Consider the following 27,146-nt stretch of genomic DNA (forward strand, 5'->3'; position numbering starts at 1 on the left):
TTCTTAAAACTTTTGATTTGCTCTTTCTTTTACTGCAAAATACAACGTTGTTTTTTGTTGAAATCTATCTAGACATTGATAAATACCAGCCGAACATCTCTGCTGCCGCTTTTGATCATTTATTGTTGGGCATTCTTACCTTTTCTTACCCGCTTTTTACAAATTATGATCAGACATTCACACCTACTTGCAGTCGAACACCTTCTCATCCACTTATGATCATGTGCGGTTGGGCTTTCGCACCTTTTCTTACCCATTTTTCAGTAATTATGGGTGGACATTCAGACCTTCTTACAGCCGAATACCTCCGCTGCCGCTTTTGATGGTGTATAGTCAGGCTTTCGAGCCTTTTCTTCCCCGATTTTTACAAATTATGGTTGGACATTCAGACCTTCTTGCAGCCGAAAACTTCCGCTCCTCTTTTGATCATACATTGTCGGGCATTCGCACCTTGTCTTACCCGCTTTTTACAAACTTTAGTCGGACATTCACACCTTCTTGCAGCTGAACTAACTCCGCTCCCTGTTTTGATCATGTATGGTCTGGCAATACTACCTTTTCTTACCCGTTTGTGAGTAATTATGGCTGGACATTCACACCTACTTGCAGCCGAAAAACCACCTCTCCCGCTTTTGATGATGTATTGTCCGGCATTCTAGTCTTTTCTATCACATTTTTCAGCAATTAGGATCTGACATTCACACCTACTTGCAGTCGAACAGCTCTGCTCCCGCTTTTGATTATGTTTGGTTAGATATTCGAACCTTTTCTTAACTGCTTTTTACAAACTTTGGTCGGACGTTTACGTCTTCTTGAAGCCGAACACCTCCACTTCCGCTTTTGATGGTGTATATTCGGGCATACGAACCTTTTCTTACCCGCTTTTTACAAACCATGGTCGGACATTCACACCTTCTTGTAGCCGAACAACTCCGCTCCCGCTATTGATTGTGTACAGTCTGGTATTTTAACCTTTTCTTACCTGCTTTTTACCAACTATGGTCGGACATTCACACTGTCTTACAGCGGAACACCTCCGCTCCCTCTTTTAATGGTGTATGTTCGGGCAATCGAACCTTTTCTTACCCGCTTTTTACAAACTATGGTCGGACATTCAAACCTTCTTGTAGCCGAACACATCCACTCCTGCTTTTGATGATGTATGGTTGGGCATTCGCACCTTTTCTTACCCAATTTTCATTAATTATGGGTGGACATTCACACCTTTCAGCTGAACACCTCCTCTCCCGCTTATGATTATGTGCGGTTTGATATTCGAAAATTTTCTTTCATGTTTTAAAGCAATTATTGATGGACATTCATACCTTCTTGTAGCCGAACACATCCACTCCTGCTTTTGATGATGTATGGTTGGGCATTCGAACCTACTTGTTGCCCGTTTTTCATTAATTATGAGTGGACATTCACACCTTGTCGCAGCCAAACACCTCCGCTCCCTGTTTTGATCATGTATGTTTTGACATTCGCACCTTCTCTCACCCGCTTTTTACTATTGTCGGCCATTCACAGCTTCCTCTCCACCATACTTGTATGGTAGGATATTCACACCCACTTGCATCCGAAGACCTCTGCCCCCACTTTTGTTGATATTTAGTCGGTCCACCTTACCCGCTTTTGGCAAACTATGGCCTTCTTGCAGCCAAACACCTCTGATCTCGCTTTTGATGATGTAAGGTTGGGCATTCAGACCTTGCTTCACCTGCTTTTCACCAAATATAGTCGGACATTCACACCTTCTTGCAGCCGAACACTTCCGCTCCACCTTTTAGTGTTCTATGGGGCATTCACACCTTTTTTTTCACCGCATTTTATAGATTATGTTTGGAAATTCTCACCCACTCTCATCCGAAGACCTCTCCTCCCGCTTTTGTTAATATTTAGTCGGACATTCGAACCTTTTCTTACCCACTTTTTTACAAATTGTGGTCGAACATTCACACCTACTTGCAGCTGAATACTTCCGCTCCATCTTTTAGTGATGTATGGTTGGCATTTGCACCTTTTCTTACCCTCTTTTTATACTGATTGCTGAAGATTAAGTTGTTCTTTCTCAAACTACAACATTTTTGTAATTGCTGAAACTTGATTTGAAGTGGATAGATAAGGAGGACAAACAGTTTTAAGTCAGGCTGATAGAAGGAATTAATTTTATAGCAACATCTGTACTTCGTCATATGTCGAGAGATGCTTATTGCTGAAGAATTTCTTTCTCATTCTACAAAGTAAAACGTTGTTTATCGTTGAAACTTGATTAGACACTAATAAATATGAAGGACAAAGCAGTCTTAACTTGGTTTGAGTTAATGAATTTGTTTTATAGGAGAATCCGAATTCGTGCATAACTCGTAAAATGGAGCTTATTTTCGGATTCCTGAAGAATGAGTCTGGTTCTTTCTCATAATACAAAGTTTGTTGTTTATTGTTGAAACTTCATCTGAAGTGAAGAAATAAATGAATGCCTATCAACAAATGTGGGATCTAAACTCTACTGCTTCCTCTAAAATAATTTCTTTTCTCAATTCAGAAATGTGTGTGTGTAAGTCACAACACCCGTGACACCAAAACGGCTTTCTTTTCTCTCTTTTCTCTACACTCTGCACTGTGAGCACACACACCAAATCAGAAAGGCTTTTTTCTCTCTTTTCTACATTATGGACTGTGGGGACACAAAACCGCTCTCTCTTTTTTTTTTTGATTGTGTGCCAGGACGTTGTCTCACGTATTAGATTATGCTTAAGATACGAATGGGTTTATCAGTCACATCAGAATCCATACATACTGATCCTCCCGTAATAAAATGGTCGGATCTTATCAAACACACTTTGTTTCTTGTGACAATCAAGTCAGCGAAACAGCGTATACACGTCAAGACACTGAATCAAGTTTACCACAAGAACGAATAAGTTTGGCAGTATTGCTCTGCCGTCAGCAATCATACACCCATTTTATTTTCGTGAGACGTGCAGGCACCTGTTCATCTACTGTTCTATCACTATGAATTAGTTTATCTATTATCAATAAGGATACTTCTACAACTACTATCAAAGTATGTCCAGACTTCTTATGTTGTCAGTTGCTATATATGAATAAGTGGGTAGCTACTGACAAGCATTAAGCATGTCACACAGCCCAAACATATAACATTTCAGGACACACCACACAGTTAACAACCACAGTGAAGCGTGTCAAAGCCCAAACATGTAACATTCAACAGGACACTTACACAACACATTCAAATCAAACAGTCAGACAACATTCAAGAACATATACCCCAGTCGGCATTGCTCCCTGCCTATTTTCCTACAGCTCACTATGTGTGCGCACACCTTTATTCACAAACTCTTCAACTTATACTCTTTTACCGAAGCTGCTACAGCTCGATTGGCCGAATACCCTTAGATCCTATTTCGGTGAATTTGACATCTGCCTTACATGTAACAGATTAGCGGTTTAGCAGTTTTAATTTAGTTTGAGTGAAGGAATTCATTTTATAGCAAAATCTGAAATCGTGAAGCACTCATGAAAGTAAGCTTATTCTCGGATTCCTTAAACTTTAGATTTGCTCTTTCTTTTACTGCAAAGTACAACGTTGTTTTTTTTTGTTTAAATCTTTCTAGACATGGTAAATATGAACGACAAAGCAGTTTTAACATAGTTTGAGTGAAGGAATTCATTTTATAGATAAAATCCCAAGAGTCTGCTGAGAAAAGAGAGTGAATGCGAAGTAGACTTTAACATGGCTCTGGGAGCGAGCCGAGTGTGGGCTAACCGGGAGAATTGCTTGAAAGAAACGCGACACCGAATGAGCGGTCAGAACAAAGCCTCAATACGGTGTTCCCGTGGTGTTTTTGTTGCTGCCTTGTCTTTTGCACAGAGTAAAAGACAAGGCAGCCATCGAATAGGGCCCGATTGTTCCTACTTGGTCAGCCGAGGAGCAAGGGGGGGGGAGCAAGCGTCTCAACCAAGCAAAGCTCACCATGGGGAAAGTGGCTATGCCAACTAGCCTGATGCCCTGCTCCCGCAGTGACGGATAATCGTACTCTAGTTTCTCTTCATAACATACAAGTCTTTCGCCTTTTACTAAAGACTTCTGTGGAGAGCAGCACTAATGAGTTGTTTCTATTTTTGGCAGGCTTTACCTTTGCGGGTGAAGCCCTTTCTGTCTGTGCAAAAGAAATCTTGTTACTGTGCAGAGTGACTTCTCTGAGTAGAGTCGCCTTACTTGTTGCGACTGTGCCGATGTTCGAAGCTGGAGTGCAAAGTTGTTGCTTGAATGGTGCTTGCTGGAGCATGCGGGAGTGCAAAGTTATACCATTTAAAAGGGCTGAAGAGTGCTCAGTGCAGCGGGTGGGCGGAGGTGCAAAGTGACACTCTGGCCACCTATGGCCATAAAAAGAACACTGCTACAAGTGCGCATTGTGCCAAGAAGGGCCCTCGGACCTGAACCAGTGGACAGTTATCGCTTCTCGGCCTTTTGGCTAATATCAAGTGTAGTATCTGTTCTTATCAGTTTAATATGTCCTCTATACGAGGACTACATATTAAATGGATTTTTAAGAATAGGAGTTGAAAAAGAAGCTTGCTCCGTTCACTCCAAGCCTCGACCCGGGACTGCAGTGCCGCTGGGAACGGTGCGCACTCTCCTCTGCTCTTGTGAAAAAGCAAACAGCGGTGCAGGATGGAAGTTTCAGGGAGCCCAAGATGAAACTTTCTTTTAATCTGCTGAGAAAAGAGAGTGAATGCGAAGTAGACTTTAACACGGCTCTGGGAGCGAGCCGAGTGCGGGCTAACCGGGAGAATTGCTTGAAAGAAACGCGACACCGAATGAGTGGTCAGAACAAAGCCTCAATACGGTTTTCCCGTGGTGTTTGTGGCTGCCTTGTCTTTTGCACAGAGTAAAAGACAAGGCAGCCATCGAATAGGGCCCGATTGTTCCTACTTGGTCAGCCGAGGAGCAAGGGGGGGGAGCAAGCGTCTCAACCAAGCAAAGCTCACCGAGTAGGAACAATCGGGCCCTATTCGATGGCTGCAACACCTGAAAGAGATATTGATGCGAGACCCGATCAAAAGCTTTTTCAAAGTTTAAATTTAAGATGACAAGCCGGGTGTTTCTGTCTCTAGCGTAATCAATGATGTCTCGAATCAGTACGAGGCTGTCGGTGAGTTGTCTCCCTGAGATGGCACAAGCCTGGTCTGGGTGAATTACCTCCTTTAAAACAGAGGACATCCGTGTCGCTAAAACCTTGCTAAAAAGTTTACAGTCAAAGTTTAAAAGTGTGATGGGCATCCAATTCTTTAGGTCAGTCTTATCATTTTTTTTATAAAGTAGAGTCACTATTCCCACTCTAAAACTGTCAGGCAGTCGGTCGAGTTTTTCAAAATCTTTAAAAACATCTAAAATGTCTGATGATAAAAGGTCCCAATAGGTCAGATATAATTCTGCAGGAAGCCCGTCTAAACCCGGAGCTCGACTTCTCTTAAAACCTGTTAGGCATTTTTTTAACTCTAAAGCAGTAAAATCCTGTGTCAAGTGTGCATTCTCTTTTACGGTTTTGTCAACGAATTTTTAAATTTCTGCCAATGTTTCCAAGTGCACTGGTTTCTCTTTGTACATGTTACTATAAAAGGTATGTACAGTTTCAATCATCTCTTGTGTGGATTTTGTTAAAAACCCATCTTCTCTTTTTAGATTTTGAATACACTCCTTTTTCTTTATAACTTTCTTAAAAAAGTACCGTGTGCATTTTTCACCTTCCTCAATTTCCTGCTCCCTGCTTCTTACAAAAATTCCTTTACTCTTTATTTCTGCTAAAACTGACATTTCCTTTTTGACATCTTTGATTTTTTCTTTAAAGTCTATGCCACACTGATTTAGTTTAAAGTAGCGCTGTAAGCGTTTCTGTAGTCCCATCATACATCTATTCTCTTTCCTTTTATTACGTTTACCTTGCTGTTTAAAAAAAGTCTGGGTCGTTTCCTTCACCATTTCCCACCATTGTGCATGTGTTTCGTAGAGGTCTTGAAGGGTCTGCCACTCTTTATAACATTCCCTGTACTGACTGACTATGATTTCATCCTCCAACAGGGAACAGTTGAGTTTCCACAGACCACTTCCTACCGTCACACCAGAAGGGGGTGAAAGGGTGCAGGAGAGCATAAGGTGGTCTGAAAAGAAAACAGGGGTTAATCTAACATCAGTGGGTGGGCAATCTCTAGTAAAGAAATAATCAATGCGAGAGGCTCTGGTGCCATCATGACTAAACCAGGTGAAGCCCTCCTCTCTGGGATGCATGGTTTTAAAACAGTCAGTAAGCTTAAAATCCCTGCATATGCCCTGAAGTAAAATCGAAGTCTTATCCACTTTAAAATCTACCCCTGCTCTTTTTCTATCTTTCCTGCTCAAGATACAGTTAAAATCCCCTCCTACAACTAAAGGTACTTGCCCTAGCATTTAATGCTGTATATCTTCTAAAAGGTCATACCTTTCATTTTTTCCATTGAAACCATAAATATTTAAGAGGTTAAAGTCTTGCCCCATAAAATTCAAGTGTGCTAAAAGTGCCCGTCCGTCTCTCACCACTGTGCTACCTTTCACCAGAACATGCGGATTTTTAATTAGAATGGCCACACCATCATTTTTATTTTGATTTGAGCCACTCCATATCGATAAATGGGGCCACATTTCCTCCCATTGTCTATGGTTTTTTAAAAAAGGTAGTCCACATTCTTGTATTAAAAACACATCTGATTTTATGGAGTCTAAGAAGGATAAAATACTCTGGGGTCTTGTCTTTGATTTCACACTTCTCACATTTAGTGTTGAGAAGGTGAGAACCATTAAAAGGATAAAGGAAAGTAGGTATGTCATTTTCGTTTTTCTAAGTTATCAAAACAAATTACACACTCAGGTTATTTCTTGGGAAACTAGTTCTTCCTTCATTTCTTTAGGTGAAAAGTGAGTAGGGTGATCTATATTTCCTTTTCGGACTCTCGGTGTTGGCCTCTGACGCAATGTTGCATTTAACTTTGAGTCCCTGGGGGTTGATTGCAGAGCTGAAGTTAAAAAGGAGACCTCATTTGGTGAGTCGGAGGGGAAGACTCTAGGTTCTTCCACTGAAGAACTGTCTGAAAGGGACCTAACCCTTCCCCTCTTCTCTGATGCCACTGGGGAATCAGAGGCTCAGATGCCGTCCTCTTCGGCTGTTGACCTTCGGGGAGGTGAGTATCTTCACTAGACTCACCTGTCTGCTCTTCCTCCTCATTTAGCGTAGCTCCACCCTCTGCCTGTGAATTCTCACAGACTTCAGCACTGAGTGGTGAGGCCTCTACAGGCCCCTCCCCTTTTTGCTCCTCACTTCCAATCCAAGCTTTTGGCAGGAAGTTTGAATTTATTGGGTCATCCTCTTCACTTTGTTCACCAACTGCCACCTTTGGTCCTTCTCTTTGTTGGCTTGACTGTGGCTTTACCGTCTTTAATTTGTTGGCAAAAGATTTAGGGCAATCTCTGAAGAGGTGATTTAATTCTCCACAGACATTACATTTCCTGCCATTTGGACACTCTCCAAAAGTTTGCCCAATTTCTCTGCTCTTCCCACATAACACCTTGGTACAAGCCTCAACCAGGTGCCCATGCTCACCGCACTTGCGGCAGAACTTGGGCTGCCCCTGGTAGTGGATGTAACCTCGGTTTTCAAGGTGGCCAGAGTGTCCGCCCACCCGCTGCACTGAGCACTCTTCAGCCCTTTTAAATGGTATAACTTTGCACTCCCGCACGCTCCAGCAAGCACCATTCAAGCAACAACTTTGCACTCCAGCTTCGAACATCGGCACAGTCGCAACAAGTAAGGCGACTCTACTCAGAGAAGTCACTCTGCACAGTAACAAGATTTCTTTTGCACAGACAGAAAGGGCTTCACCCGCAAAGGTAAAGCCTGCCAAAAATAGAAACAACTCATTAGTGCTGCTCTCCACAGAAATCTTTAGTAAAAGGCAAAAGACTTGTACGTTATGAAGAGAAACCAGAGTACGATTATTCGTCACTGCGGGAGCAGGGCATCAGGCTAGTTGGCATAGCCACCTTCCCCATGGTGAGCTTTGCTTGGTTGAGACGCTTGCTCCCCCCCCCTTACTCCTCGGCTGACCAAGTAGGAACAATCGGGCCCTATTCGATGGCTGCCTTGTCTTTTACTCTGTGCAAAAGACAAGGCAGCAACAAAAACACCACGGGAACCCCGTATTGAGGCTTTGTTCTGACCGCTCATTCGGTGTTGCGTTTCTTTCAAGCAATTCTCCCGGTTAGCCCACACTCGGCTCGCTCCCAGAGCAGACTGCATCGTAGCTCAGATGATGAGGACAAAAAGCCCCGACAGGACGGACATGAGGAAGTTGGCACATGTTGGACTTTGATAAAGACGAGTCTGAATAAAAAGGTTTGGAATAAAGACGCAGATTTCCCGTCACAGACCCATCAGTCTAGTTTCTCTCCTTCCAGGTCTCGGAATCAAAGATCACGATTTGTCTAAGTCAGACGGAGGCGGACCCACGAGCCCCAGCCGGGCGGAGCTGTACCAGCAGCACGTTCTCTCAGAGCGAGCTCGGGTTCAGGGCCGCCGGTCCTCTCTCTTCCTGTCTGTGGAGGGGGCGGGGTCAGACAATCAGGCGCTACCTCTCCTGACTCAGAGCCATTCAATGGACGACCTCGGCGAGCTGCCCCCTCCGGCTCCGGTCCTGTCGCCTTCACCAACGCCTCATACCTTCCTCCACCCGCTGACGGGGAAACCTCTGGGTCAGTCTGACATCACCAAGCTAATGTGTTGTTCGATCTCTGGAAGAGTCGTTCTGCTGCATTTTGTGTGACATGATGACAGTTTTTTACTGAGAAAATGAAGAAAAGAGTCTTAAATTTGTCTCCATCTTCCATGAAGCTCCTCATCTTCAGAATAATATTGACAAGAAATGTTTTGCCTCAGTATTCAGAGTATTAATCAGCACCATCGCATAACTGCCCCCACACTGGATAAAACGGGTTAAAAGTCCCACATAACATCAGACCTGGTTTCAACCAGATGGCAGACATGTTTTATTTGAATTAACACCCCAAGTTAAGGTGTCTTCATATTCAAAATGTTCCAGTAAACTGATGGGGAAGCGAATGAAACAAAAAGCCGTTTCAGTGGCGGCCGTTAGCTCAGGCAGCTAACAGGAAGTGCTCATATGGAAGAAATTTAGAGAAAATGTATAAAAAGTGTTTAAAAAGACGAGATGTTTTGGTTAAAATCTTTACTGGTGAAAGCTTCCCTCAGCGAGTAGCAGATGGGAGGACAGCGACTTTAAGCTGTTGTTCAGTGAGGGAAGCAGCGGTCGATGAGGCCTTAATGATTGGGAAAAGGTGGATGTAGATGGGGCACAGGGGGGGGGGGTCAGACACTTTGATGAGCCTGTTGGCCATGGAGGAGACAGATGTGACAGATGCTGAGCCCACTGAGCTGCTGATTTCTGGACTCTGAGAACAGATGAAACTAACAGATATGAACACCAGTCCTCTGCCACTCAAACCCTGAAACCAGAACCAGGACCTGATTGGTTCTTACTGACGTGAATTTTACTGATTTTCTGTTGTTTTTATGTGGATAAAAAGACAGAAAAACATGAAAAAGATCACAAGTTGGAACAGCTTTGTTCATAGTTGTGTTCATGAAGTCAGAAAAGGATCAAAAAGAAAAGAAAACCACGTGGAAATGTGTTGATGTCACCAGTGATGTCATCAGTGATGTCATCAGTGATGTCACCACATGCAGTATTTACCACCTTTGGGTCCCACTCAGTATTTTTCTCCTTTACATTTATCTCTTTGTCTCTGACCATTTTAATCTGCAGCCTTTTGAATCTGGTTGTTAAACGTAAACTTTAGGTTTAGGTACATTAAACCTCTTCATCTCCAACACTACACCTGCATGAGAACATCCACCCTGACCACACCTTATTGTCCTTCCTCAGATCCGTCCTCGCCACTCGCTCTGGCCCTTGCTGCCAGGGAAAGAGCGCTCACCGCCCGCACTCCGAGCCCCGAGCATCGAACTAAACACGTGTCTGCATCCACCACGCCTATCCCCACCCCGGCTGCCAGCCCCGAGGGCAGACACAAGCGCACTCCTATGACCACCCCACAGAGCAGCCCCGAGCCACGATCCAAGCGCACCACCCCTCAGACCAGCCCGGAGCAGCGAACCAAGCGCACCACTCCCCAAACCAGCCCAGAGCTGAGACACAAGCGAATAACCCCACCTCTGTTTCCCGATGGACAGGTGGAGCGGCCTGAAACAGAAGGAGGAGTGACATCACCTGCTGCGCCATCCCCTGAGAGATGGAGACCCTCCCCCTTGCCGGCGCTGGCCAATGAGAGCCATTCAGCTCTGGTTGACAGGCGCCGAAGCCTCACAGTGGGCAGCTCAGAGGAGGAGGGCAGGGCTTACACCGTGACACTCCCACCTGCTCTGTTATCCTCCAGTGATGAGGAAACAAGGGAGGAGCTGCGCAGAATTGGTCTGGTGAGTCCTCCCCCTGCTTTTGCAAGCCCTCCAGCCCTTCCTCCCCCATCCTCCCTCACCTTGTTGCCACGACGAGGAGGGGAGGGAGGAGGAGAGAGCGGTCCTGACTCCCTGGGTAGACGAGCAGAGGAGGAGGAAGGAGGTGACGAGCGTCTCCATGACAGCTCCTCGTCCCCCAGCTCACTCCCTCCCTCCATCACCCTGGCCTCACCTCCCGCTCCCACCTCCCCCTCCTCCCCACTTCCACCTGTCACTCACCAGTCTCCCTCATCCGCCGCCACCTCCCCTTCGGGTCTGAAACCTCGCCTTTCGGTCACCCATCGGCCGGGGCCGTTCCGCGCTCCGGGACCCGTGTTATTGAAGCAATCATCGGACAGCGAGCTCCTCCCGTCCGCCGCCTCCTCTTCCTCCCCGTCCTCCCCCCTCTGCTCCTCTCCCACCAGCGGCAGCTCCCGGCAGCCGCGCTATCTGTTCCAGAGAAGGTCCAAGCTGTGGGGGGGCGGGGACGACGAGCGGTGGGGCTTCGGCCCAGAGGAAGGGGGGGGCCGTCCAGCGGCGCTGGGAGGACAGGGCTCTGGATCAGCGGTGGATCTGACCAGCCGGTCGGCGTTGGCGCTGGAGCTGAGCGGCAGGGCGGGGTCTGGGCTGGATCTGGCCAATCGGCTGCAGCTGCTCAACAAAGACAGCCACTCCCTGGGGGAGGAGCCGAGCCCCCTCGACCCCGGCCGGAGGTCCCCTGTGGGCGGTGCCAGGTACGTCCACCTGCCCGGTGATGCAGATGCTGCGGCCCGAGTGTTTGAGTGTGTGTGGTAACAATCTGTCGCTTGTGTTGTTCCAGATGTGTGAACAGTGGAGAGAGTAAATCGTAGGTTTTTATCTCTGGTAAACATTTCTTGTTTTTGCTCAGAGACGAATCTTCATGACCTAACAGTTCACTGATGTTCGCCTCCTTTCAGACGACTAACTGCTAACAATCTGAGTTTAAACCCCCATCTGTTTTCTTTTCATAAACATGAGAGCTTCCACCTCAGTGGCTAATCGGAGCTTCACAGTAACCAATCGCAGCAGGCCTTTCAAGCTTTACATTTCTCATCATGATGACGTGAAACAGTCTGGGGAGGCGTTGCTTTTGACTTCCTTTATTTCTGAATGTGTCACATGATCATTCACCAGTGGAAATTAATAAAATCACGTCTAATTTCCACTCCCTGTGTTTGTAAACCTCAGTGAGGTAATGGAGAAGCTTGACAGGAAATGGTAGCTAACAGGGGGTGGAGCTTAGACTGTGGCGGTGTTGTATAACCAATGTGGCCTCTGATTTGCTGCAGGTTGTTCTCCAGCCTCGGTGAACTTCACACCATCTCCCAGCGAGGATTCGGCGCCAGCTACACGGTCCGACCAGGAAGTCGTTACCCCGTCACCCGCCAAAGCCCCTCCCCTTCTCCCTCCCCCTCTGATAGGTCGGTAGGGCTCCCCTCATCATCCCCCGCCCCCTGCTCTGAAAGGCCAGATCTGAGCTCTGGTCGCGGTCTGACCATCCTGAAGTCGTCCAGTCTCAGCCTCCCATCAGAACCGAAGGAGGTTCGCTTTGTGATGCGAAGCGCCAGCGCACGAACCAGATCCCGCTCTCCCTCGCCTTCACCCCACGCCTCCCCCTGCCCCTCTCCGGTCCTCAGCGGGCCCTTGTTGGCCCTTCGGCCATGGAGGCAGCGGCCCCTCAACCTGTGGAATAAATATGACGTGGGTGATTGGCTGGAGAGCATGGGCCTGGCCGAACACCGCCAGCGCTTCCAGGAGCACGAGATCGAAGGCTCCCATCTCCCCGCCCTCAGCAAGGACGACTACGTGGAGCTGGGGGTCACCAGACTGGGACACCGAATCAACATCGAGAGGGCCCTCAGACAGCTGCTGGATGGTTCCACTTGACCTCTTCCCTCCAGCCAATCACCTCTAGGCATCCTGAACTGTGACTTCACAACCCCTGACCTCTGGTCAGATGATAGGCCATCTCTCCTTGATAGAATATCTAAGTAGTGACTGAATCTTTAGACTTTTTCACCAACGCCAAACTCTCAGAGACACTTTGGCTCATCAGCTCTTTAATCAGCGGCTCAACGACTGGCGGCACCGACCTCTGCGTCCAGCTTCTGTGGAATTTAAGAACTCAATTAGTCCAACCAACACCAACAAGCTTTTAAAGTTAACTCTCAAACAAAGCTGTTAATCGCTGTTAAAACAAGAAAACTACTCGTATGTGATTTCAATGCATTTATGTAAGCTGGACACACTTTTTATGACAAAAACAAAGCTAGAATTACGTTAATCTACAAATAATACTTTCTTAAACTGAAGAAAATGACAAGAACAATAATAACACGAGTTAACCAAAGCGTCAGCCACAAGGCCTCAAATACAGCACAAAGTAACCAGAAAGCAGGAGGTTCGTAAAAGTTATATTTAAGAACAAACTGGACTAAAAACAAAATAAAAACAGAATTATACAGAATATGTAGTGAAAGTTTTCGCCATAGTTTTACAGAAATGTGTTTCCGTCAGACTAACGGTTCAGAAAATGAAGAAAAGCAAAATGCTTTGACATTATTTTCAAACAGTGGTGGGCGGAGCCTGATCAGGCAGCTGACCAATCAGAGCAAACCGGGCTCCGCAGGTTCAGTTATAAAAGAAATTCAAATTTTGAGCCTTTTCATGGCAACTTGAAACCATCATGAAACATCTCTAAATAACACTAAATGTATAGAAAAATTTAAAATATCTACCAAAAAAAAAAAAAGAAGAAAACAGTTAAAATATCCATTAAGAGAGCAAGTTGCTCCTATTCAAACTGCTTGTTATGTCCAACCAAAGATTAGAAGTCCAACAAATACTCAGATATAAGAAGTTGGTGAAGAAATAGACTAAAACTGATCTTGATTTTAACGCTTTGAGTGACCCTTTGGGCTTATTTTTCCAAATATTAGCTGTGTAAGTTCCATTTGGACAGGTTCAGAGTGACCTATTGGTAGAAATGCAATAAAGTCTTTACTTTTTGTGGGGGGGTTTGATGCCAAAGCCCTGTCAGCTGTACGCAAAGCTCTGCTGCCGGTCACGACATGTGAAAATTCGCCGATCAAAGAGCTGACTTATTATAACGAGACGGGTTCTCCTCCTCCTTGTGCCATTCTGCTTCCCCAGTCAAGTTTAGCTGGACCATTGGTGAGCTTCTGGGACCTTAAACACCTGAGGATGTTACTCTTTTCAGAAAGTTCTTGTGACTTAGCATTTTTTCAAATATAACTCATGAAGATTTTGTGTTAATTCTGACATTAATTCATATGTTGATGCAGATCATTTAGAATTTATGAATAACAAGTAATAATAACGTGGTGGTGATGACTTACAGAGCTTATACTCGTCTGGAAAAAGATTTTGAGTTCCTTATGATTTGACAATGAGTTGAATTTCCAGGTTGTAGGTGAAGTTTTGGAATTCATGATGATTTGTCGATGAGTGTGATTTGTGCTGATGTGCTGTGTGTTTCAGGGAGAGCTGCAGCAGAGCTCCAACCTCTCTGGTTTTTAACCTGCTTATCGAGGGCTTATTGTACATGGTGCTATCTGTTTAAAGCCATCTGTACAGAGAATAACCTCCTCCTCCCCCTCCTATATCTTCCTCCTTCCGACACCTGAAACTCATGAACCAGCCCCCCCTAAGTTAATCAATCGCACGTGGCCATGATGCCCTGAACATCTCACAGGAACATGCCATATATGGAGTTTCCTCCCTGCCATATAAGGGATTTTCATTCCCGCCATAAGGGGAGTTTCCTCCTAATATAAATTTTTAAACAAAGTTGCCCGGTTACATTTAATCTCACTTTGTTTGACTTGTGAAATTCAAAGACTTTCCGGTCAAATCAAAAGACAGGGTGTAATTTGGTCAATATCATTTTATATCATTGCTAAGAAAAGAAGGGATGCTGCTTTTTTATGAGCCCAAGCACAAAAACAGAAGGTAATGACAATTAAGTGGGGATTTTTCTACCTTAATCAATCAAGACTTATGTCAAATCTGCACTAGAACCACTGTCATTCACATGTATTCACACACACTACAGTATGTCAGTCACTCGAGCTTGAGTGAAATCTTTAGTTCATAATCAAAGCAGAAATATCCTCAGACAGCTGAATAAGTGGTGTATTTTTACTATAAAGGGAAGAATATAAACATGTAATAAATGGTTTATAACAACAATATAGTTAGAGGCAGATTGTTTAATATATTTGTAAGAGTTTTAAATCCTGCTGTTGACATCATTAAAACAAACTAAAGTGCTCCAGGAGTGCATCCTCCACCAGGTCTAATGCTGTGTTTCCACATTTCAACAAACACCGATTCTTCGACACGTTCTTCTTTCGCCCACAAGCCAACAGTCGACTGCTGACACACAGCAACAGTTACATACCTGAAGAACTGATGAACTACAACTGTAAATATATCAAATCTGTGTCCAACTAAGAAATTGTGCTTATAGCAGCAATATGCTAAAGTTACAGTCCAAAAGTCCTGATCCAGCCCTCATTTCTTTAGATTTTCCCTCCAAGCAGCCAGACTTCCTGTAATCTTTTAAAAAGGTCTTGAGCAATTGTTCTCCAGGCTTTCTGAAGGTCTTTCAAAGCTTTTGTTTGGACATTTTCTGCTTTTTCACTGATTTGCCTATGAAGCATTCAGGCAGAAAAAAGGCTCCTAACTCAAGGGATGAACCAGTGTTGTGTCGACACAGAACAGACAACTTAGCAAAGAAGCCGTTTTAAATTGGATCTTTAGGCACTTTGTTACCAGCAGCCTGTCACAAAGACACATCATTTGTTCCCATTTCTTTAGCTGCATCTATGAAAAACAGCAAAGAAAACACAGTTTGACAGACAGAAAATAGGATTTCTGCAGCAACAAGGTGATTCCCAAAGAGCTATTAGCTGAAAACTTGGCATATCTCAGCATGGTGTGCAGTGGGTCCTTAAAACATTTGAGGAAACTGGACAAGTGGAGGACAAAAGAAGAAGTGTCAGGCCTAAAAAACTATCTACAGCACATGAACAGGATCTGAAAGTGATGTCCTTAAGAAAGAGGAAAAAATCCAGCTGTGACCTGACAGGACCTGAGAGATGCATCTGGACCTTCAGCTGATCCATCTACTGTTGGCCCAAGCCTCATCAGAAATGGTCTCCATGGAAGGGTGGCTGTCAAGAAGCCATTCTTAAGGAAGGGAAACAGGGAGAAAAGGCTGAGCTGTGCCAAATGACACAAGAAGTGGACTGAAAATCAGTGGCAACAGGTCTTATGGAGGGATGAATCCTCCCCAGAGCCCGGACCTCAACATTATTGAAGCAGTGTGGGATCATCTGACAGAGAACGGAACAAAAGGCAGCCCACATCCAAAGAAGAGCTTTGGGATGTCCTTCAAGAAGCCTGGAGAACTATTCCTGAAGACTCCTTAAAGAAATGACAGAAAGCTTGTCTTGAGGGTTCAGGCTGTGTTGGAGAATAAAGGAGCTCAGACCAGATATTCACTTTAAAGCTGCTGAGAACTGATAAAAAAAACTCTGTTTCTGCCTCAGATTCTGGGTTTATGTTCATGTTTGATCATGTTTCAGTGAGTCTTCTCTACCATTTCCTGGCAATATGTAGAGAAATGGGGGCTGGATCAAGACTAAGTACTGTACAATATATACTTTTAATAAATGTTAAAAAGTATAACTGAACGTAAACTTTTTGTAGAAGTTGTAAAAACTTTAGAGTCTGAAATATTTTACATACTGTCCAAGTTAAATCCATCTAATTAGTTTGATGTTACCCACTCCTACATGAAGTTGTAGGACTTAGTTATGGAATCATTTCCAGCTGATGCACTTTATGCTCGAAAACACAACATTTCCTACTCTGGACACACACCAACTACATTAAAAGCAACAACTCTTAAAGAGACGGGACATCTTTTAACATCGTACACTAAAACTCTGGAAACAAGGAGACACTCTCAGCTCCATCCAAGGTAAAAAAAAAAAACAGCCATTTTATTAATTTCAGCTTCTTTAGAGTCACATTTTCCTTCAAACAGTAATTAAGAGGACAAGCGCCGTCTTGTGACATGAACTCCTGGTTTCAACCATATTCAGATAGTTTCAAAACCGTTGGCTTCCCATCACATGATTAACCCTCCCTCTTGTTTGAATTATTATCTGATTATAAATGGAGGAACAGGGATGTTAGAGCCTCTCCCATCGACTCCACTCTAAAGCACAATGTTTCGGTGCCTGTTTCCATGAAGACGGATCTGCTGCATCTATGTGGATTTTATTGATTTGAGTACCTGAACCGAGCTGCAATCATGCTTCCCAAAGCTGGACAATATTGACGCATTTCTATTGAAACCAGCAATCACAGCTACAGAAAACATAGTCTGTGTACAGCACATTACGGCGGACTGTACGGTCTGCAGCACATGTTTTATGGTAGAAGATTGTAGCTGCAGTGCATCATGTACAACAGACAGTTAAGCTGTAATATCCAGCTGCTCTGAGCTGGAAGGGAACATTCAGACACCTTGTTGTGCCGTCAGCTGATGGCGAGACGGGCCGAAACAATTCCTCATTGACCCCCTTTGCTCAGTTTGTTTATCAGTGTCTGACTCAGTCTCACAGTCTGTCACAGACAGAGATGTGCAGAATATGATCAGCTGCTGTTCCAGGGAGTCCAGATCCAGGGTTATTTTAGGTTAAACGGGGACAGTTTTCTCCATTTCAAACGAAGGAAAAGAGAACATCTGAGCAGAACACACAAGGGAACATTTCATGGTAGCATTTTAATGGAAATCAGTCGGCTTGTTGGCTGAGAAGGACGCTAGCAGAGAACAAACATGTCTGACTACTCGAGTAATCGCTGGAATGCTAACCCTACAGACAAATATGAGTGATTCAGTCTTCTCTCTGTGAGCATTTCTCAGTTTAAAGGTGGTTGAATAAACAGCTGTTTGCACCAGTTAACGGAACAGTAAAAAAAAAAAAAGTGTGACACCTAGTGGTCAAGTTGGAGATGGCAACCATTGCAAATGGCCTTAACTCACTAAAAAAAACACATCTGTGGCTGTTCATATCATCAGGTTGAAGTGGCTGAGGCAAAGAGTATCAGAGTTTTCTATAGATTATTTCATTGATAAATCCAGTAATCGGATAAGAAATATTTTTGCAATAATAACTGTTTAAAAGAGAAAAATGTATATTAAGAACGAGCTTTTAGCCACAATCAGGTCTGGATCACATGTCCAAAAATATATATTTTTCAACACAGTGACTCAGAAACAGAAAGTGAAACAACAGCCGTTAACGCCACACCTTAACCAGCAGTCTGTGCTTTTACAGATACTACATGGTCTGATAAAATGAGCCGTTTTTATTCTGGCTGGACTTGATGTGACTCAGAATAATAGTTCACATTAACAGCTTACAGGCTGAAGCTGCTCCAATGGGCAGAGGTACATTATGGACAACATGATGCTGTGCTTGTGACAGCGGGGGTGTGCCAGTGACATTTCTACAGAAATTAGCCACCATTTGTCCCAAAAAAAAAAAAATGGGACAGAAGTGAAAAGGTGTCTCTACCGCCCAGCCCAAGCCTCAGCTTCCTTCTGGTCTCTGCCAGCTTCCTTCTGGTCTCTGTCAGCTTCCTTCTGGTCTCTGCTAGCTTCCTTCCGGTCTCTGCTAGCTTCCTTCTGGTCTCTGCTAGCTTCCTTCTGGTCTCTGCTAGCTTCCTTCTGGTATCTGCTAACTTCCTTCTGGTCTCTGCCAGCTTCTTTCTGGTCTCTGCCAGCTTCCTTCTGGTCTCTGCTAGCTTCCTTCTGTTCTCGCCTAGCTTCCTTCTGGTCTCTGCCAGCTTCCTTCTGGTCTCTGCTAGCTTCCTTCTGGTCTCTGCCAGCTTCCTTCTGGTATCTGCTAACTTCCTTCTGGTCTCTGCTAGCTTCCTTCTGGTCTCTGCCAGCTTCCTTCTGGTATCTGCTAACTTCCTTCTGGTCTCTGCTAACTTCCTTCTGGTCTCTGCTAGCTTCCTTCTGGTCTCTGCCAGCTTCCTTCTGGTCTCTGCTAACTTCCTTCTGGTCTCTGCCAGCTTCCTTCTGGTCTCTGCTAACTTCCTTCTGGTCTCTGCCAGCTTCCTTCTGGTCTCTGCTAACTTCCTTCTGGTCTCTGCCAGCTTCCTTCTGGTCTCTGCTAACTTCCTTCTGGTCTCTGCTAGCTTCCTTCTGGTCTCTGCCAGCTTCCTTCTGGTCTCCGCCAGCTTCCTTCTGGTCTCTGCCAGCTTCCTTTTGGTCTCTGCCAGCTTCCTTCTGGTCACTGCCAGCTTCCTTCTGGTCTCTGCCAGCTTCCTTTTGGTCTCTGCCAGCTTCCTTCTGGTCTCTCCTAGCTTCCTTCTGGTCTCTGCCAGCTTCCTTCTGGTCTCTGCCAGCTTCCTTCTGGTCTCTGCCAGCTTCCTTCTGGTCTCTGCTAACTTCCTTCTGGTCTCTGCCAGCTTCCTTCTGGTCTCTGCTAACTTCCTTCTGGTCTCTGCTAGCTTCCTTCTGGTCTCTGCTAGCTTCCTTCTGGTCTCTGCCAGCTTCCTTCTGGTCTCTGCCAGCTTCCTTCTGGTCTCTCCTAGCTTCCTTCTGGTCTCTGCCAGCTTTCTTCTGGTCTCTGCTAACGTCCTTCTCAGCTAATAAGCCGACTGATTTCCATTAAAATGTTAACATGAAATGTTCTCTTGTGTTTGTTCTACTCCATGGACTCGATATGTGAACTGGCTGCTTTCTGCTAAAATGCTGTAGCATTGACGTTGTGCTATCGTGCTAAGCTAACTGGCTTTTACAATGGACACACTGTTCAGTATTGTTCTTTTCTTTGAAATGCTCCCAAACTTTAGACATGTTTTGCTCCTCGTTGTTTTCTCTGGTTTTCTCCGTAAAAATCAAGCTGCTACAAACGCAGCACATGGTGTGACAGTAATAACTGTGGGTGTGAAACCACTGAGCAGAACATGTTGGTGGGAGTTAAAAGAAGCATCAAGGCAGATAATTTGTATCGAGGATTTTTTGGCAATCTAATTAATTGGGGAATCGTTTCAGGCCTACTAAACATCTTCACATTTTCCTCCTCAACAGCTCCACAAATGTTTTCCATCATTGAGAGCTCATTTTCTGCGACAGCTTCCACCCTTCAATCTCCAGAGTGGTCTTAAATACAAAGTTTTCTGTTGTTGATTAAAAATCAACAAATCTAAAAATCTATCTACAGCACATAAGTCCCGTTTCAGAGGGCCGACCCTTTTATCCTTTAACTTATTTTAGCTACTGAACACCCACAGCTTAGTGTGGGCTCAGTTCTATCAAAGCTTTTTATGATTATAATTCCTCCAAATAAGTAGGATTTTGTATTACTTGACAACATATTAAAATACTAATTAAACACTAAAAGAGGAGCAGGTTCAGTAACTAAATCTGAACTCGTATATTAAACCGACAGCCTGTACAGAAGTCATCACACAAACATGCTTAAGTTTTACGTTTTTGCACAGAGATTATTAGAAACACGGTTATTTACTAGTATCTAGGATTTGTAGATCTTTGTTACCCGACAGTGAAAATGGAGCTTCCAGGCAGGGCTAAAATCAGGTCAATCCCAAAAAACAATGCAAAATGCCGGCACTGATACTGATGAAGGACTTGCTGCATAAAGAGATTCAAATATTTCATTCTAAGGTCACAAAAGCAAAATGATTCAAGCAAAACCATTTGATACCAACAGAGAATATTTTTATAATGTCCACTTTTCCTGTTGTAACTTTAAGGCAACACTAGAGAAGTTTGTGAACCCCAAAAATCTGCGTTTCTGGCTTGTTTTGTAGTACATTGACTTTTGTTATACACATTCCTCGACCTGAACCTGCCCTGGAGTGCCCGGACGCTGAAATATCGAAGCTCATGACTTTGTTTTCCACCATTCTGCTCTACAGTCGTTTTTGTGGCCTCGTCAACATAACTTAGGATGTGCAGGGCTCACATAGATCAGTTTTTATGACTGTGGTGTTACAATCCACACCTATAGGGGGAGACAAAGAGCAACACAATTACCAAATTCTCGAGGGATGCTTTAAAGGAGAAGTAAAAAATAATGTTTTTTCATGTCATCGAACAGTTAAAGACGAAGCCCACATTCAGTCAGGTTTGTCACTTGGTAAAATAAGTTTTTCTGGATTATTTGTATCCCGAGCTACACGGCAAACTTTTTCTTTACCCTCTGCCTTTGGATTAAAGTGTTTTTGTTCGGGCCATGCACATTATACCAGTGATTAATGCTTAAATTATCCCTTTATCATCTCTTAGAAGCCTGTTGTTGGCAGCACACACTCATTTTTCAGTCATGAGATTTTATCTGGAGGAGTAACTGTTGAAATTATTTCCACATTTCCATTACAAGAGCAGTATGACTGAAGGAAAAATGCATCAGTGGAAAAGAAACGTTCAGGCCACAATAATCACAGTTTTCAACTAGAAACAAATGGAAAATCCTGGCTGGAGCTCAGAGAGTCAGACCAATATTTAATCTGGAAAAGACCAGCAATTGTTTCAACAATACAAGTTCACTTTAACTCGTTATTAGATCTGATCGAGTTTTGTCTTTAACATTTTCAGGCAACTTAGGTTAATAAAAAATCCTTGTTAGCGAAAAGAATAGAAACAATTCAGGTTCCATTTACCTGCTTTTCACACACAGATGCTGTTAATCAGGTGTTACAGCTCAACATTTCTGCTGGTGAACTAATTTCATGCAGGTAAATGTGAATTAAATGCACAAACTGAGCTGCGTTTATGAAATATACAAATAATGTGAGCAAATATCAGCTTATCCTTGATAGTTAAAAGTCTTCCTCAGCATTTATCTCAGTGATATCAACAGGATAAATGAACTTTTAACTACAAATACAAAGTGTAATAATGTGAAAAATATTAACATGCCATCATCATTTGATTTTAAATCACCATGCAGGTTAGAAAGAAATCTTCTGGCAGGAGTTTGTTGATGAAAACTCAGAAAAGAAACTATCCAGATTCAGGTTTCCTTTCATTTAAATTAAAAATCAGCCCATTTTAGTAGAAAGCACTGAACCAGCACTCACTTTTAAGGGTGGAATCAGCTGAAAATAAACCTGTTTATTGCCAGGAATTAGCGATCAATCATAAAGAGATCTGTAAATTGTCTGTTTGGGATTTAATTGGAGGTTTTATAGATTTGAGTGGCGTCCTACAACAGAACCGGTCCAATGAAAACCAGCTGAGACCACAAACCTGCAGCTGTTTACACACACAAACACACACACACTGCAGAAAACAGTCATTTACAGATTAAACCAAATGAGCCAGGTCCCACCTGATATGAGGTCATACGCCTGTCAAAGGACTTCTCAGCCAATCAGAAACAAGCAAAAGGTCAGCAGTGTTTCCACACTGGGAAATCTAGTTTCCTGTTCTGTCCTCGGATTCATTCTGCATCACATGACCACTTTCAAGGATAGAGACTTATTTAGCCTCAGTGTCATCGGGCTCATCAAATGAAGCACAACAAGCGGTCAGCGAGACACCTGAATGCAGCACAAACTGACAAAATGTGACCGTTCACACCCAACGCTGTTAAATATCTGACAGTAGGTGGCACAGATTCTCCACTCTGTGCCACTGAATCATAAACTGACCGAGGAGTTAACGTTACAGCTGAGGTTTCATTGATTAAAGCCCACAGTGAGGTGGAGCCCATCAGATCAATGCAGACAAACCTGAAATGATTCCAACATCCGAGATCAAATTCAAACCAAAAGCTGACTCAGACATTCACTGTTACTGTTTTTCTGACATAAACGTGAAATACAAACAGTCCATAATGTAGAAAAGAGAGAAAAAAGCCTTTCTGATTTGGTGTGTGTGCTCATAGTGCAGAGTGTAGAGAAAAGAAAGCCGTTTTGGTGTCACGGGTGTTGTGACTTACACACACACATTTCTAAATTGAGAAAGGAAATTATTTTAGAGGAAGCACTAGAGTTTAGATCCCACATTTGTTGATAGGCCTTCATTTATTTCTTCACTTCTGATGAAGTTTCAACAATAAACAACAAACTTTGTATTATGAGAAAGAACCAGACTCATTCTTCAGGAATCTGAAAATAAGCTCTATTTTACGAGTTATGCACGAATTCGGATTCTCCTATAAAACGAATTCCTTAACTCAAACCAAGTTAAGACTGCTTTGTCCTTCATATTTATTCATGTTTAATCAAGTTTCAACGATAAACAACGTTGTACTTTGTAGAATGAGAAAGAACTTCTTCAGCAAAAGCATCTCTCGCCATATGACGAAGTACAGATTTTTCTATAAAATTAATTCCTTCTATCAGCCTGACTTAAAACTGTTTGTCCTCGTAATTTATCCACTTCAAATCAATTTTCAACAATTAAAAAAATGTTGTAGTTTGAGAAAGTACAACTTAATCTTCAGCAATCAGTATAAAAAGAGGTGCAAATGCCAACCATACATACCTAAAAGGTGGAGCGGAAGTATTCAGCTGCAAGTAGGTGTGAATGTTCGACCATAATTTGTAAAAAGCGGGTAAGAAAAGGTTCGAATGCCCGACTATATATTAACAAAAGCGGGAGGAGAGGTCTTCGGATGAGAGTGTGTGAGAATTTCCAACCATAATCTATAAAATACGGTGAAAAAAAAGGTGTGAATGCCTCATAGAACACTAAAAGGTGGAGCGGAAGTGTTCGGCTGCAAGAAGGTGTGAATGTCCGACTATATTTGGTGAAAAGCAGGTGAAGCAAGGTCTGAATGCCCAACCTTACATCATCAAAAGCGAGATCAGAGGTGTTTGGCTATAAGAAGGCCATAGTTTGCCAAAAGCAGGTAAGGTGCGAATGACCGACTAAATATCAACAAAAGTGGGGGCGGAGGTCTTCAGATGCAAGTGGGTGTGAATATCCCACCATACAAGTATGGTGGAGAGGAAGCTGTGAATGGCCGACCATGGTAAAAGGCGGGTGAGAGAAGGTGTGAATGTCAAACCATACATAATCAAAACAGGGAGCGGAGGTGTTCTGCTGTAAGAAGGTGTGAATGTCCGACCATAGTTGGTAAAAAGCGGGTAAGAAAAGGTTAAAATACCCAACTGTACACAATCAATAGCGGGAGCGGAGTTCTTCGGCTACTAAAAGGTGTGAAAGTCCGACCATGGTTTGTAAAAAGCGGGTAAGAAAAGGTGCGAATGGCCGACAATGTATGATCAAAAGAGGGAGTGGAGGTTTTCGGCTGCAAGAAGGTCTGAGTGTCCAACCATAATTTGTAAAAACCGGGGAAGAAAAGGCTCGAAAGCCCGACTATACACCATCAAAAGCGGGAGCGGAGGTGTTCAGCTGTAAGACGGTCTGAATGTCCATCAATAATTGCTAGAAAACATGAAAGAAAATTTTCGAATATCAAACTGCACATGATCATCAGCGGGAGAGGAGGTGTTCAGCTGCAAGGTGTGAATGTCTACCCATAATTAGTGAAAAATGGGTAAGAAAAGGTGCGAATGCCTAACCATACATCATCAAAAGAGGAAGCGGAGGTGTTCCGCTGTAAGACGGTGTGAATGTCCGACCATAGATGGTAAAAAGCGGGTAAGAAAAGGTTAAATTACCCGACTGTACACGATCAAAAGAGGGAGCGGAGTTGTTCAGCTAAGAGAAGTTGTGAAAGTCCGACCTTGGTTTGTAAAAAGCGGGTAAGAAAAGGTTCGTATGCCCGAATATACACCATCAAAAGCGGTAGCAGAGGTGTTCGGCTGCAAGATATTGTGAACGTCCGACCAAAGTTTGTAAAAAGCAGTTAAGAAAAGGTTCGAATATCTAACCAAACATAATCAAAAGCGGGAGCAGAGCTGTTCGACTGCAAGTAGGTGTGAATGTCAGATCATAATTTCCAAAAAGCTGATGAGAAAGGGTGAGAATGCCCGACTATACACCATCAAATGCGGGAGCGGAGGTGTTCGGCTCTGAGTAGGTGTGAATGTCCGACCATAATTGCTGAAAAATGTGTTAGAAAAGGTAAGAATGCCGGTCCATACATCATCAAAAGTTGGAGAGGTGGTGTTCGGCTGCAAGTAGGTGTGAATGTCCAGCCATAATTACTCACAAACGGGTAAGAAAAAGTAGTATTGCCAGACCATACATGATCAAAAGCGGGAGAGGGGGTGTTCGGCTGCAAAAAGGTGTGACTGTTCGACTAAAGTTTGTAAAAAGTGGGTAAGACAAGGTGCGAATGCCTGACAATGTATGATCAAAAGCGGGAGCGGAGGTGGTTCAGCTGCAAGAAGGTTTGAATGTCCGACTATATTTGGTGAAAAGCAGGTGAAGCAATGTCTGAAACCCAACCTTACATCATCAAAAGCGAGATCAGAGTTGATTGGCTTCAAGAAGGCCATAGTTTGCCAAAAGCGGGTAAGGTGCAAATGACCGACTAAATATCAACAAAAGTGGGGGCAGAGGTCTTCGGATGCAAGTGGGTGTTAATATCCTACTATACAAGTATGGTGGAGAGGAAGCTGTGAATCGCCGACAATACTAAAAAGCGGGTGAGAAAAGGTGCGAATGTCCAACCATACATGATCAAAACAGGGAGCGGAGGTGTTTGGCTGCGACAAGGTGTGAATGTCCACCCATAATTAATGAAAAGCGGGCAACAAGTAGGTTCGAATGCCCAACCATACATCATCAAAAGCAGGAGTGGATGTGTTCGGCTACAAGAATGTTTGAATATCCGACCATAGTTTGTAAAAAGCGTGTAAGAATAGGTTTGAATGCCCAACCATACACCATCAAAAGAGGGAGCGGAGGTGTTTCGCTGTAAGAAGGTGTGAATGTCCGACCATAGTTGGTTAAAAGCGGGTAAGAAAAGGTTAAATTACCCGACTGTACGCAATCAATAGCGAGAGTGGAGTTGTTCGGCTTTTAAAAGGTATGAAAGTCCGACCATGGTTTGTAAAAAGCGGGTAAGAAAAGGTATGAATACCCGACAATGTATGATCAAAAGAGGGAGCGGAGTTTTTTGGCTGCAAGGTCTGAATGTCCTACCATAATTTGTAAAAACCAGGGAAGAAAAGGCTCGAAAGCCCAACAATTCACCATCAAAAGCGGGAGCGGAGGTGTTCAGCTGCAAGAAGGTGTGAATGTTCGACTAAAGTTTGTAAAAAGCTGGTAAGACAAGGTGCAATGGCCCGACAATGTATGATCAAAAGCGGCAGAGGTGGTGTTCGGATGCAAGAAGGTGTGAACGTCCGACCAAACTTTGTAAAAAGCAGTGAAAAGCGAAAAAAAGCTTTTCGTGAGTTCTGCATGATTTGGGATTTTGCTTATAAAATGCATTCCTTCACTCAAACTATGTTAAAACTGATTTGTCCTTCATATTTACCATGTCTAGAAAGATTTAAAAAAAAAAAAGAATGTTGTACTTTGCAGTAAAAGAAAGAGCAAATCTAAAGTTTCAGGAATCCGCGTATAAGCTTGCTTTCATGAGTTCTGCACGATTTCGGATTTTGGGTAATATAAGGATGTTTATGCTTGAAATATATGTAGAAATTGGTACATATGAAGGACAAAGCAGTTTTAACTTGGTTTGAGTGAAGGAATTCATTTTATACATAAAATCCCAAATCATGCAGAACGTATGAAAAGAAGCTTATTCTCGGATTCCTGATCTTTCAGTTTTGTTCTTTCTTCTACTGCAAAATCCAATGTTGTTCTTTGTTGAAATCGATCTAGACATTGATAAATATGAAGTTAAAAGCAGTTTTCACTTGGTTTGAGTGAATGAATTCATTTTATACATAAAATCCAAAATCGTGCAGAACTCATGAAAATATGCTTATTCTCGGATTCCTAAAACTTTTGATTTGCTCTTTCTTTTACTGCAAAGTACAACATTGTTTTTTTGTTTAAATCTATCAAGACATTGATAAATATGAAGGTAAAAGCCGTTTTAACATAGTTTGACTGAAGGAATTAATTTTATAGATAAAATCCCAAATCATGCAGAACTCATCAAAAGGGACGTATGGCTTAATCACAAGTGTGGTTCTTTCTCATTCAGGGTAATATGAGGATGTTTATGCTTGAAATATATGTAGAAATTGGTACATATTGAAGGAAAAAGCAGTTTTAACTTGGTTTGAGTGAAGGAATTAATTTTATACATAAAATCCCAAATCATGCAGAACGTATGAAAAGAAGCTTATTCTCGAATTCTTGATCCTTCAGTTTTGTTTTTTCTTCTACTGCAAAATCCAATGTTGTTCTTTGTTTAAATCTATCGAGACATTGATAAATATGAAGGTAAAAGCCGTTTTAACATAGTTTGGGTGAAGGAATTAATTTTATAGATAAAATCCCAAATCATGCAGAACTCCTAAAAAAGGGCGTATGTTTTAATCACAAGTGTGGTTCTTTCTCATTCAGGGTAATATGAGGAAGTT

The 27,146-nt window shown here is 43.2% G+C and overlaps 1 protein-coding gene and 3 non-coding genes across 4 annotated transcripts in view; 3 read left to right on the forward strand and 1 right to left on the reverse strand.

Annotated features, from left to right (window-relative positions):
* The window catches only part of LOC140276761 (SH3 and multiple ankyrin repeat domains protein 3-like), a 96,462-nt gene extending 80,762 nt beyond the window's left edge, over nt 1-15,700 (forward strand). The window contains exons 2-5 of the mRNA XM_072371557.1: nt 8,513-8,806; nt 10,018-11,320; nt 11,407-11,433; nt 11,897-15,700. Coding sequence (XP_072227658.1) covers nt 8,513-8,806; nt 10,018-11,320; nt 11,407-11,433; nt 11,897-12,494 — 2,222 coding nt within the window. The 3' untranslated portion in view covers nt 12,495-15,700. The remainder of the gene's footprint in view (nt 1-8,512; nt 8,807-10,017; nt 11,321-11,406; nt 11,434-11,896) is intronic.
* On the forward strand, nt 4,058-4,171 carry LOC140277656 (U5 spliceosomal RNA). Its single transcript, XR_011909156.1, has one exon. It is a non-coding gene; the product is annotated as a U5 spliceosomal RNA (small nuclear RNA).
* LOC140277632 (U2 spliceosomal RNA) lies at nt 4,480-4,663 on the forward strand. Its single transcript, XR_011909137.1, has one exon. It is a non-coding gene; the product is annotated as a U2 spliceosomal RNA (small nuclear RNA).
* On the reverse strand, nt 7,935-8,048 carry LOC140277653 (U5 spliceosomal RNA). Its single transcript, XR_011909153.1, has one exon. It is a non-coding gene; the product is annotated as a U5 spliceosomal RNA (small nuclear RNA).
* Nucleotides 15,701-27,146: the final 11,446 nt, after the last annotated feature.

The sequence above is a fragment of the Leuresthes tenuis genome, unplaced genomic scaffold (assembly GCF_036924035.1).
Source record: "Leuresthes tenuis unplaced genomic scaffold, fLeuTen1.0.hap1 SCAF_19, whole genome shotgun sequence".
Lineage (NCBI taxonomy): Eukaryota > Metazoa > Chordata > Actinopteri > Atheriniformes > Atherinopsidae > Leuresthes > Leuresthes tenuis.